Source organism: Colletes latitarsis, chromosome 1, assembly GCF_051014445.1.
Source record: "Colletes latitarsis isolate SP2378_abdomen chromosome 1, iyColLati1, whole genome shotgun sequence".
Taxonomy (NCBI): Eukaryota; Metazoa; Arthropoda; class Insecta; order Hymenoptera; family Colletidae; genus Colletes; species Colletes latitarsis.
Genome location: NC_135134.1, coordinates 45,541,078 through 45,554,176, shown reverse-complemented (window position 1 = coordinate 45,554,176; position 13,099 = coordinate 45,541,078). Strand labels below are relative to the sequence as shown.

Below are 13,099 nucleotides of genomic sequence, written 5' to 3'. Positions count from 1 at the left end.
TTTCTAGTATTGACATCGAATGCTGTTAATTTCGCGTAACCTTGTAACGAAGAGAAACAGCGATCTCATTTATGATGATTTTCACTTTACGGGAACGGAGCAGAACCTAACCTAACTGCGGGGTATGGCTGTGCACGGTATGCGGGGAATCACAATACCGCGCTAAAGCGCGCGTGGTCCGACACGTCACGAAAATGGAGGAAACAATACAACGCCGGTTCTCGTATTTCCGTGGACCGCATCTGGCCTCGTTCGCTAGCGCAACAAGCTCGAGAGCGCGAGGAATCGCTAGAAAATCGCCGCTCGGCTGAAATGAATTTACGAAGTGTCAATTATCTACGCATGCCGACCCGTCTCGTCATCCTCTCATATTCGCATTGTTCTTACCCGCTGCATGGGCTTAGCTCCTCTGCGAACCGGCTCGATGAAGAGAAAAAGCGAGACGGGAAGAAATAGAGAATAACAGAGAAACAGACAGAGCACGCGAAGCGACAGAAAGGGAATGAGAAAGAGGGAAACCGAGACAAGGATGGAGGGAAATGAGGGGGAGGGAGATAGAAGGGAAAACGAGTCTGCGCCATGCCACGAATGTGATCGTGGTGCCCGTAGCCGACGAAAGATTCACGATAAAGATGCGATCGTAACGTAAGATCGTGCCCGAGAGGATTTCCAAACTCGTCCGAATCGACGAGTCCACCGTGTGGGTCGATGTTTTTCTCGCGTACGCGAACGGATTCGACTATTCCACGCCGGTGTCAACTTTTCTGAATACATCGTCGCGTGTCAAAGGAGTTCCACCGACCACGGGCTTTCTCTAATTGTTTTATTATACCGGACGAATTTTTCGTTAGAAAATACGAATTCCTGTCGAGGGATTCCTAGAACGGTCGTAGAAACTGGCTCCGGTTTCTAGAGGAACTTTAAAAGCGCGAATGAAATTCGACGACCATTGTTCCGGGCAATGGAAAGAAACGCGAACGATGTTTACGTTGCACGCTCGTGAAACGCTAGAATCGAAAAGCGTGGAACATTTCGAATTTCTCGTTTGAAGATTCAAACGTTTCTTTCGTCGATCGACCGACGAGAATTAACTGACAGCCGGATCTGTCGGGAATCTTACGTAGGAGAGGATGACGTTACAGAAAACACGGCGGTGGCGAAGGTGAGCGACAAAAAAAACAAGACAGCACGGAACGGCGAACGCGAACCGGACCTATCGTCGTGCACTAACTAACTTAACCTCCAAAATAAATAACAGGATTGAAAAGGAGCGAGAGAACGACCGAACCAGTCGAAGCATTCAACGTTCGTAAAGAGGCGTACAAAAGATTCGAGCCCGTAACGCCTGCGTCAAAACACTTCTGTCAATGTCACTTTCGACCGTGCGTCTAATTGGTGACTCGATCATCGCGTCACCTATGACACCGACCGGTCGGCCAGTCATGAAATTATAGCGTTCGTGTCGTTCGTTCGACGAAATTGGCGTTTAATTTTCGTGGTGTCTGGAATCGCGAATCGGAACGAAGCAAGAGTACATATATATGTATGTAAACGAACCTTCGAACCGGAGTCTGCGCGACAAAAACTCACCTCGAGTGAGCGCGACGACACGCGCGCTTCCCGCGCACGGAAACGCGCGTCACCTTTCCACACGATCACAGAGACAACACACGACGAGAGACACGCGTTAATCGACTCGATGCGTGGACGAAATAACGCGAAATCGCGAGACGGGAAAGGAAAGAAGAGAGACAGGAACAATCGAGCACACAACCGATAACACAACGTGCCTTACCTCGCGAGCGGCTGCCGCGACACTGAACGCCGCGGACACCTGTCGCCGCTAAGACGACGGTGGCGCCGCCACGTGGTCAACCCCCTCCCTACTCCGTTTCGTGTACAAAGAACACCCCAAACAGGATACTAACGGCAAAATTCTTAATCTAAAGAAGCCCTTCCAAGCATCGTGTTATTAAAAGTAACAATCAGTTTACAGAGAGCTACGAAAATATTCAGACACTGGAATGTTTATGTGTTTATTGTTAACTTAACTTGACTTTGTCCTCGTATTTGATGGATGACGTATACCTGCCAAAGTTTACCGAATTTAATTGAAATTTTCACGAAAGTATTTTTAGAATCTTTAACAATTATTGCCACTTGAACAATCTTTTTTTATTTGTTCATCAGAAATATAGGTTTTTCTTCACTTTGCTATTATTTGATACTTTTAATTTGAGAAAAAACAGTACTGCGACTCTCGACAGCTTCATTTTCAATAATTAAAGAATGTTTTGGAAGCTATTATTGTCAACCCTAAAATGCGTTTAATCTAATTACTATTGAGCAAACAATTAATTTTGGAGTCATGCCATTGCTGATTATCAAATATTTATTTTTAATGGACAAAATGCAGTAGAAATTTGTTTGAGGGTCTTAAAATATGTTTAGAAAAAATTTTTGAAATTTTTCTCGATTACAAAACATACTTTCCATCCCTATAGGTCTTAGTTTGTATTTTCGTTTGCTACTCCGACTCCGGTTATGGTAGAGCATTGGTATCTAGCAGTGAAAGTTTTATCTTAATCGGTCCCGTGGTTCTCAAGTTTATCGTGTACACGCATGCATACAGATACACGACATCCAAGCGGACTAATTTATGCGATAATATAGCTTATTCTTGCATAAAATATGGTCGCTCTTTCTTCTTCTGATAAGTAATTTAATATATTCGACAAAAAAATAAAATTTCTTTACCTATTAAAGAAAATACTGCAATTATCGTGTTATGTAAAGAGATAAAAAAATATTTAAAAACTTATTTAAATTATTTAGCAGTTCTTCCTATAAAAGTTTTACATTCTGTGTTACGTTCTGTACTTTTAATAGTACGAATAAAATGTTTCTACTTTGATCATAAACATGTTCTACTTATATACATAGTACGTTTTAGAGATCAATGAGTAGGCGAGAGTGATAAATGATTTTCACTTTTAGTAACTACATATAGCGTGCAGCCAACATCGCAGTATAACCAAGAAAACTGTGATTCCCAGTGTAAAATTAAATCAACCAATATAAAGACTATACTAATATTGGACTAACGTGTCAACATAGAACGTCTGGCTAAATTTAACGTAGTATAAAAAACTGTATTTTTTAAAGGATGTAGAAAGAGCATTTCATTTTAAAATTATTTAAATTATTCATAAAAATTCAATGAAAAGCTGCAAAGTGATCGTAAATGAATGTTTCTTGTTCTATAAAATATGATTGAAATGACAGTGTTTTACACTTTTCTTGCAAGTGAATTTAACGATGAATTGTTCTATTGACATAAACGCGTATTCGTACATTTCTGAGTGACTACGTACACATATACGTTGTTTCACATCTTTGAAAGTACCATTTAAGTTGCGTCCACATTAGGAAATAACTCTGACGTTGCGCAATCAACGCGTTAACCTATCAATGCCTGTGACAGCATTAATGCTCGGAAGTGAAGGACTCCAATTAATGGACTTTCTGTGACTTTCAATAACGTTTCAGATAAACTATGTTTCAATGAATATGTATAAACGAGAATGTGATGAAAACTCCTCCCGAATAACCATTTACAAAATTATTATTCCCATTGATTCCATTTAAAATCAGAAAAATATGTGACCACTTTTTGTAGACTGAGCTACGGGAACCTGACGATTTAAAATATAACTCAAATACGTATTTATTGTTCTCCGCCATTTGTCAATTATTTTGCTGCGAAAACGTTGATCTAAAGTTCTGTACCCACAACTTATCGTAATCTGGCTAGAAATGGCAAATGTTGAAACGACGACGGATTAATCACCGCGTAATTGCAACCGAGTACCCGTTTTTTAAAAAAAATTTCCATCACAAGCGCACAATTTATAGCAATCCGCTCCATTGTCGCTAAAATGGCGTCCATTATGCAAGCACGCAACATGACCGTTTCTCGCCTAAATGCCAGTATTCGCAACCTATTGTACTTTAAAAATCGTCAGGTTCCCGTGACATTACGGAGTTGTTGCTCCGTGACAAACTACGTAAAATATCATTCTCTGACATTACAATGTAGCATGAATCATAAAAAGATTTTATTTCCAGTACATTTTGCCGCGTGAATGGAAACGCATATATCGCCCAAAAGCGTTCCACGACGCGTGCGTGTTTGTTAGACATTAATGTGCATAAATCGCGAGAGCTTCTCGTAACCGCAAATTGCTTCTTCCACGAGTAACTTGTACACCGCAATTTATCGTGACAAACTATTGTCGTAAAGCATCAATTGGTAAAAACTGGAGAACGTTCTTTTACTACGGGTTTACTCTCTCGCGAACATGTTTAATTTAAGAATCGACTAAAAAGCATCCTACGTAGGGGCATTAAATTTCCGCAAGAAAACGTCAAGCATTACGGTTGGGAAAAGAATTAGGAAACTCTGCTCGTAGTCTTTTACAATGGCGTAGCAAGTACACGGACGGTACGTTGTTTTGCGGTCAACCAAAAACTAGCAATATCGTCGTCAAACAAACTTTATCCGACCAGTCGGAACGACCCCTTTTCCTAATGCCCGTTCGAGACTACCTTCGCTGTGTAAAACCCTTAAATGTTTTCCCATTCCCTTTTTTCCGATTTTCCGCAAGATAGCGAGGCCCCTGCCAAAGGGAACAGGGCCGTCCAGCTATTTGCTGGCGCGTCGTTTTCAAGGGTAGAGGTTTCGAGGATGTCGCGTTGGGGACCGAGGAGCCAAATGAAACGGCAGGGATGGTAATTGTGCGGTGAAAAAATAATCAGCTGGCGCAGCACGTAGAACGTAACCGTAAGTGCGGCAGTGCTCATTGTTGTCACGGTACTAGGAGACCCTACGAGGGTGACAAGCTCACAAAAGGGGCTGCTGGACCCATAGAAACGTGATGGGAGGCACCGCGCGCGGGAGGGTGCCAACGCAGCGATAAAATTCTATAGTGTGTCGGGGAAATATGAGTGACTCGGCGACCGTGGATAGACGATGAAGGAACAAAGGGCTGGCACTACGCGAGTCAATTCCCTTTTCTTCAATAATTTCTAAATTAACCCCTTGGCAATTGTTGTGAGCGTGATCAGAATTATTTTAATCGTTGCTTGGAAAAACTTCAAACTTTACTGAAATATTTTGGCTAATTATTATGTGCTCTTTCATTCTACTTAGAGATATGCAAAATTCTTATCTAAATAAAATTTAAATTGTAAAATTAAATATTCCACGACAATAAATTTAAATGATTAAATAAGCGCCTCGAATAAATTGCCTTCCTAGGAATATCTAAGATAAATATTACCATAGTTTAAATGGCTCGAGTTTTCCGTACAGTGTGCTCTGAAAAAGTCGCGTTTAACTCTAGAAACATAATGCACTGATTCTAACGACGAAAATATGTTGTACAAACATAGGTTCGGAAGTGTTACCAAGATGCAACCTTTCAAATTTTCACGTCAAACAAAATGTTTAGCAAGAAAACTTCGCATCCTCGTCTCGTAAATTGTTAGATATGTTTAAAAATATTTTTTCCGAATTGCGTCTACTTTTCATTGAACAACCAAATCGTTAATGTACCTCTATACATAGCCACACAATTAAGACGAATGTTTTAATGTATATCGATTGTCAATCGAGTGTATAGGGTACACAAATTGCGTTAACGAGTCAAATATAAATTGAACAGCGAAACTTAGGTTACCAATTATTCCGAATGCGAACGAAACGCGCACGAAAGCCTACGAAGGCTTCATTCCGCGTAATTAGAAATTCGGTTCGCTTCTACGAGAATGAAAAAAAAAACGTTGGAGGGGAAGTGACTCCAGAAGACCCCTTTGTTGGTAGCACTTTGCGTGCAAAACGGAAAAAAAGAAAAGGGAGTCTGGAGCAACGGAGGGTCTCTTTGGCACATCCCTCATGAGAAACAATAATGTCGCGCGCACTACCACTCATTCTGACGTTGTCTGCCCACCCTCTTTACGTCTCTGTTCGTCTGGCTTTTTCTCGAGTACGCGTCCTCTTATCCATAGTCATCTACACGGCTTTTCTTTAGTTACTAAATCGTGAAAAGAATCGTACGCGAACAACGAATGCGAAAAATCACGCGGCTGGAAGGATACGAGAGAAACGAAAGAAGCGCGTCAAACTTTGAATAAATTGACGAAACGACGCAACTTTCATTTTTCGAGCACGAACGAACTTTGCAAAGAGCAAAGAAAATTGTATTAATTCGTGAAAGCGTCCCTTCCGGTTTGAAATAGCAACTCGTTCGTACGTAAAATTGTCGTGGAAACTTACCGGAATGTAACCATCGGGCTGAGGCCTCTCGTTGTCCCTGAAGAAAATGTTTGCAATTACGATCGAACACCGACGATTTTTGGGGAAACACGTTCGCTAATCGAAACATACCGATGTCGTCGTTGGATCACTGGCGTCTGCGGCGTGCTGTCGTGAATGATCACTTGGGTGGCGTCGATTTCTTCGCATTCTGAACTCTCTTCCGAGGAATCTACGCGAGAAACGATAACGATGAGAAGCACCAACGAGAAGAATCGCGTTAACGATAATTAAAGACGCCGTAGGAATCGGAGCGAACGAACGGAGCGCGAAAATTCCAGATGTTCCGATGTTCATCACGGTTAATTTAATTCAAAGGCCTTCGGAGCTTGAGTAGCGATTACAAGCCAGCCGTCGTTATAACTCGTTATTTCCCGGCGCCCGGTAACTCAAATTTCCTTTCATCAAGAGAATCGCAATTACCAAAATCTGTTCGTACGAGCTGCACCCTAATCCTATCAGCGATCCTTTCGACAGTGTATGCGTGTATCCACAATTCAACACCCGTCCATCGAGCATACCGCAATTCCCGAAAGGAAGGATCCTATTGATTCTCTTCAAAGGGACACTGTCCTCTCGTTAACGGACCCAGGTTCGAACTATTCTAAACCCGATAGCGATCGTGCTCGATACAGCTGGTAATTCTGCTGGCACACGATGTAACCACGAACGCGCACGCGGTCGATTGCAAATCGCATTAAATTCGTTCTGAACTCACCCTCATCGATGCGCTCGCGTTCACGGAAGCGCGACAAGACAGGGCTGGGGCACAGAACCGCCGAATCGCCCAGCAGGTCGTCGATGTTGGTGTGCTCGCCGATGAACAGCGGCAACGTGGACGGCCGTTTCCTTGGCGACGATCTTCGGGGTGTTGGCTGCACGTTATCGTAAGGCGAGTCCCGTCCACCGTAATTGTCCGGCGGATCCGGAGGATTTTCTACCTGCAAAACGCGCGCGCTTCCTTGTACCGAATTATACCGCGATAAATATCTTCGATCTGCTCGGGGACTCAATTTATACAAAATGTTTCAAAAATGTAAATACTCAAAGAAACATCCTACGTATCTGACTTTTCGAGTTACGGATAAACATTTCTTGAAGCTTGCTCCGTAAAAGGTCAGAATAAACAGTCTAGTTAGGAGAAAGACTATCTCCCACAATAGAAAACTGTTGTTCTCTTCATCCCTGACACGAAAAGCAAGGCACGCAGAGCAACGTTACTACATAGATCGCAATCTATTTCATTAAAATTATAACAAGATAAAAGATAACTGAAACATTGTTGTATAATAACTTTAACTGATAAGAACTGATACGCGAGCCTGTAATCCGATAGTAAACTTTGCGTTAACAGATTCTCAACTACCTCTTAATGTAACCGCTAAATTTCTTAATCGAAAGGCGGAGACTCGATCCCGCCATCGAGTTTGTTTTCGCGCAGCATGCACGCAAGCTTTAAAGATTTATCGAGTCGCGTATTATCTGATCGGGGCGTCACCTCGTCAGTTAGGGACGGTTAAATGAATAATGCACGATATATGATCAGTTTACCCCTTCGGGACTGGCGCGATCCCCAAGTGGCTCGTCGGGCGGAGGAGGCGGAAACTCGATAGGGAACCTAGAGAGGCTTCTCTTGGCGTATATCTCAGGTTCAGGGTTAACGCCAATATCGATTCTCTCGAACGATTCGGAGGAGTCGGATGTGCTGTTCGAAGTTTCCACGGGAATCTTGACGACACCGTCAGGTACGTTTGACGAGCTGTCCATCCACCATGCCTTCTCGCCGGACTCGATGTGCCTGATTTTGTTTATAGTTCTACCGTACGTCTGGTTATCGTCCGCCTCTTCGTTGTGATTCTTGCCGTTCGTAGTTACGGGGATAACTTCGATTCCTTCGGGTACATTCTCTGGATCGTCGCTCATCCACCAGGCTCGTTCCCCAGATTGTTGATGTTTGATGCGATTCCTCCTTTCGCTGGATCGGGTACTGCATCGACTGGACCCTCGTCTCGATAACGGAGATGCCGGTGCAGATTGTTTCTTCGGTTCCTCCGATGGGACGTTGTCGTTCGCGTCCAACCACCAAGCCCTCTCCCCGGATTCCTGCCTCCACAGCGTCGAGCGCGATGATTTTCTCGATTTCTCCAAGGAAACGCTGTCGTTTCCGTCCAGCCATCGCCCTCTGTCTCCAGAGTCGTGTTTCGAAACTGCCGAGGAGGATTGTTTCTTCGTTTCGTCCGACGGAACGCTATCGTTGGAATCTAACCACCAGCTTTTCTCCCCTGACCCCTGTCTCGAAACCGTTGAAGATTGTTTCCTGGCGTCCTCCGAGGCTACGCTGTCGTTCGAGTCCAACCACCAGGCTCGTTCTTCCGAGTCTTGTCTCCAAACTCTGTATTTGTATTTACCTGAAAGGAAGCAATTAACAGAAGTTTATACCGATCGGCTTTCTACCTTCCAAGCTGGTAAAATTAATTGATCGTAAACACCGACTCACCATCGTCAGGTAAGGTACCACTGACGGTCGTTTCTTGGCTAATATCGTCGTTACACACGCTTCTGGTTTCGACACCTTCAGGAACGTTGTCGGAGTTCGGGTCCATCCACCAAGGCTGTTCCCCGGAATAATCGCGTTTCACCCTAGCGCAGCTTTGCCTTCTGTCGTCGGTTTTTTCCGAGTTCGCGGCACTGTAACTCCTCGAATGGCTTTTCGACGCGGACGCGGTGGCGTACTCCGATTTTTTAATATCCGAACTCTCCTCGTTGGAGTCCGGCCAACCGGCCGACTTTCCGGACTCGCCGGAATCCTGACGTTTGCTCTTGAAAAGATTTGTTACCGGCGCGAGTGCTCTGGTCAGGAACGATTTAGCTTCCTCCGTCTTCCCGGAACGGTCGCTCCTCGATCTTGGACTAGACGGCGGCCTGGGTGGTTTGTCCATGGTCAGAGACATCTCGTCGGCGGACGACGCCAACACACTGGTCCTAGACGATCCGGCGCTTATCTTGCCTCTCTTCTCACAGAACGGTGACTTGGACGTTCGTCTTTTTCGGCGTCTCGATCCGGGTCTCTTCTGCTTCGTGTCGTCGTCCTCCTCGCTGCTGGACGAGTTCGAAGAATTGGACTCGGTGCCGCTCGAGCTCGAGGTCCCAGTTTCCTTCTCTCTTCGTTCGGACGGCGATTTCGAGCAGCTCCTCGACTTCTCCGGCCTCATCGAGCCGCTGGAATCGCTCTTGCTCGTCGTGGTCTTCGACATGCTCGATGGCATTCTCAATCTCGATCTGTTCGATTTTACGGAACTCGCGGATCCAGACGAAACAGCCTGATGAATAGGTTCGGAATTCGGTTCGGATTGCGAATCTTGAGAACTGACGGACATGCTACGTTGGCTCTTCTTCTTCCTGCTGTACTTGGATTGCGAAGGATCCCCGTTCTCCATGTTCAGCGTCGACTTGCGGAAATCCTTGTTAACGTACTTCATAGGCAGGATGCACTTCGACGCAGTTACCGTTGTCACGTCGGTCTTCGGCACAGGTGGTTTGCCACGAGCATCCGGTGATCCGCCTTGCCTCAGATTCACTGACGACGCGCTCGAACCGACGGATGACTTCCCAGGCGATGGCGGCGGCGTCGCCTTTATTTTTGAACTCTGACTCGTCGCCGAACTGGCTGACGACGATTTCGATCTGCCAATTGGCACATTTACAGCGGAACCGTCCGACGAATCGGTCCGCGTCATCTGACGGGATAGATTCTTCGAGGACCCGCTACGCGATTGGGGGGTCGCGGACCGGCTCTGCGATGTCTGAGGACCACTGTTCGATCAGAAATGCAAAGATAGCTATAGTCTTAATCGAGATCGTAGGAAGCGTTAACGATAGTGTTCGTGGCAAAATTTCAAATTGGAAAATTGCGAACTAAAGGAACATTGAAAATGTTGCAAACTTCCCTCAACGTCTTACAAGTGTCAACATCCGCAAGATTGTTACGATTTAATCTTTTCTTCAAGGTTATTAATGATCTTTTTAACAAACAAATTGGAAATGAAGGGATAAAGGAAAGTTGAAAGTATTACAAACTTCTCTCAACGTCTTACAAGTGCCAACATCCGTAAGATTGTTCCATTCAGGGTTGCTTCGTTCTCGACAATTTAATTTCTTTTTCTGGATTATTAATGATAGACAGACTTTATTTAAATTCTGCGATTTCACCTTATAATTACAGGGTCTAGAATCCCTCCCTCTTCAGGACTAGATTCTACACATTCTATTCCACTTTGTTTTCGAGCTATGACGAGTTGTATGTTGGTATAATTATTTCGAAAGATATTAATGAATGAATTATACTTATCTCACTGTTTATAAATAGGGCTCAAACAATTTTGGACAAATGGAAAGGGTAAAACAATCAATGATAAAACATCTTCAGGCCTGTGTTCAGATGTAAGGAGCTCATTTCGAACATTTGTTGTTCACAAGTGAGCAAGTACAGTATGTTAAAGAAGAAACTCGCCATAACTCGAAAATAAGATCAAGTAGGACGTATGTTTATATAAATTCTTTTTGTTGTTTTTATGTGTAGAATCTAGTCCTGAAGTGTATAATCTACGACTGACCAATATTCGTACCGTTTCTTCCAACCGATCTAAAAACTTGGAAAACACATAAACCGACTGCTCACCTGTGAAACGACTCTTTCCCAGACGAAGTAGTATCGCGCTTGGAAGAGCTAATGTCTTCGCTTCGTTCTTGACAATACCCCTCGACGATCCTTGAGGTTTCGACCAGTCTGGGCAACGAGCTAGCGTCGGAGTTAGGCGTGGAACCCCTCCTTTCTCTAAGTCCGTCGGACTTCGTGGAGGAACCCGACGAAGACTTGACAATCCTGACTTCAGTCTTCGTCGCGCCGCGACCTAATCTCGGTATAGACGGTCTTCTTTGATTGCAGCCCTCGCTCTTGGACGCGGAACTTTCTCTGCTGTTCTGCCCTTCCTCGCTTCTGGAAATACTTTCCCGAGAGTCTGGCGACTTCGCAACAATGGCGGGCCGTTGCGGCGAGTTCTCCCTTTTCAGGACCGTGGAATCATTGTTGAACGCTTTGGTGCCGGCGAGGCGATCGTTTTTCGCTTCAGTCTTCCCGCCGGGACACGGTCGGGGCTCGCCAATTTGCAATTTACCGTCCGTTTGATCTCTGCTGGTGTTCTCGTGTCCGCTAGTCGCGGACATCTTTGAGACGGAATCCGGTTTCACGATCGGCGAATCGGCGCCGTTTCTCGAGTAACCCAGCCCGCCGTACACTTTGGTATTCTGTTCGTTTTGGTTTCTATTGACGTGAATCTCCTGACTAGAACTGGGCGATACCTTCGAGACAGATTCGTTCCTCGAAGCGATCGTGTTGTCGTTCGACCTACCGTACGCGAAACTGTTCACCCTGGAATTCGTCGCACCGCCGCCGCCTGTGTTGAATCCTCTTCCGTACACGGGAGCTCCGCTCGAATTCGACGACGAGAATTTGTCTAAATACGACGACCAAGGCGTCCCGGAGACCCTTCCGCCGCCACCGTATCGCGAGAACCTCGATCCATCGTCCAACCTGTCGCATTGAGCGTCCTGGTCCTTCGAATCCGTTCTCCTCCGCGCTCGAATCACTTCCTTTTGATGCGCGATCCCTATGTCGGCTCTCCTGCTTCTCACGAACGAGGAAGACGCCGGCGGACTTGGCGACGTGCCTCTGGTAACCATAGTTAACGTCACGGTCTCGTTCTCCTGGAGTCTGCTATCTGCCTCGAACTCTTCAGGCTTCGTCGAGCTTGCGTACGGCTCTTGGCTCGAATCCTTTTCCGATTTGGTCTTCGCGGTGTCTTCGTTCTTCGAGTTCGCAGACGCAGGCTTACTGCCTGAAGTTCGGAACCTGTCCGATCCGGAGTAGCTTATGGCCGCGGGAACTCGGTCGTTACTACTTCTCGACGAGAGAAACCTGGAACTGCTTGTCGAGCCGTATCTCGAGGAAATCGGCGCCGAGCTCGACTCGGAAGCACCTGCGAACATATTCGTAACAATTATAGAATACGGGAGGATGATTTCTACGATGCTTTTTGTCTGAAACGTTATATTATACGATATATGTAATTCTACATTTATTATAATATCTATTTATATTTTTATATTATATCTATTTATAATATCTATCTTCATTTTTATAATATCTTCTACATTTAATATATAAATGTAATTCTACATTTAATCCTGAGTGGTAAATACTCCTGACGGAAGTACCCGTTAGAGATTGTACGAACCACTAATAAATTATGAATGTAATTCTCTCGATGAATTATTTTATTGGATAAGTCAAATTTAAAACACACCTTAATACGTGGGCAGTACAAATTTTAGTTAGCTGCGAAAATGGGCAGGTGATTTGTTCTTTAGCCATTACATTAAAGCGTATAATAAATTCAAAAAATAAAAACTATATAAAATTGAAAGCATTCCTATTATTTTGCAACACAATGAAAACGAATGCTACAGCATTAATACAATTTATTTTTGAAATACTGATAACCGTGTTGCAGTCTGTGAGAAATCGAAAAAATTGACAAACATATAGCTTTCCTAGGACGCATGGGATTAAGTTTCCTCAATTAATTAAATAAAATTTTAAATAAAATGAAACTGAAACAAAAGTATACGTGTATGTTGATTGATCAATCTTTGATGATGGGGATG

General features: G+C 44.3%; 1 protein-coding gene and 1 long non-coding RNA gene across 2 annotated transcripts in view; one reads left to right on the top strand and one right to left on the bottom strand.

The window, feature by feature from the left end:
* LOC143344744 (uncharacterized) overlaps window positions 1-13,099 on the top strand; it is a 462,587-nt gene that overhangs the window by 263,978 nt on the left and 185,510 nt on the right. The gene's annotated exons all lie outside the window — the stretch shown is intronic.
* LOC143344735 (uncharacterized) overlaps window positions 1-13,099 on the bottom strand; it is a 45,836-nt gene that overhangs the window by 2,688 nt on the left and 30,049 nt on the right. The window contains exons 4-10 of the mRNA XM_076771080.1: window positions 11,055-12,411; window positions 8,874-10,189; window positions 7,928-8,784; window positions 7,095-7,317; window positions 6,449-6,548; window positions 6,338-6,374; window positions 1,796-1,923 (exon numbers count right to left, since the gene is read on the bottom strand). Of these exons, the coding sequence (XP_076627195.1) occupies window positions 1,796-1,923; window positions 6,338-6,374; window positions 6,449-6,548; window positions 7,095-7,317; window positions 7,928-8,784; window positions 8,874-10,189; window positions 11,055-12,411 (4,018 nt within the window). The remainder of the gene's footprint in view (window positions 1-1,795; window positions 1,924-6,337; window positions 6,375-6,448; window positions 6,549-7,094; window positions 7,318-7,927; window positions 8,785-8,873; window positions 10,190-11,054; window positions 12,412-13,099) is intronic.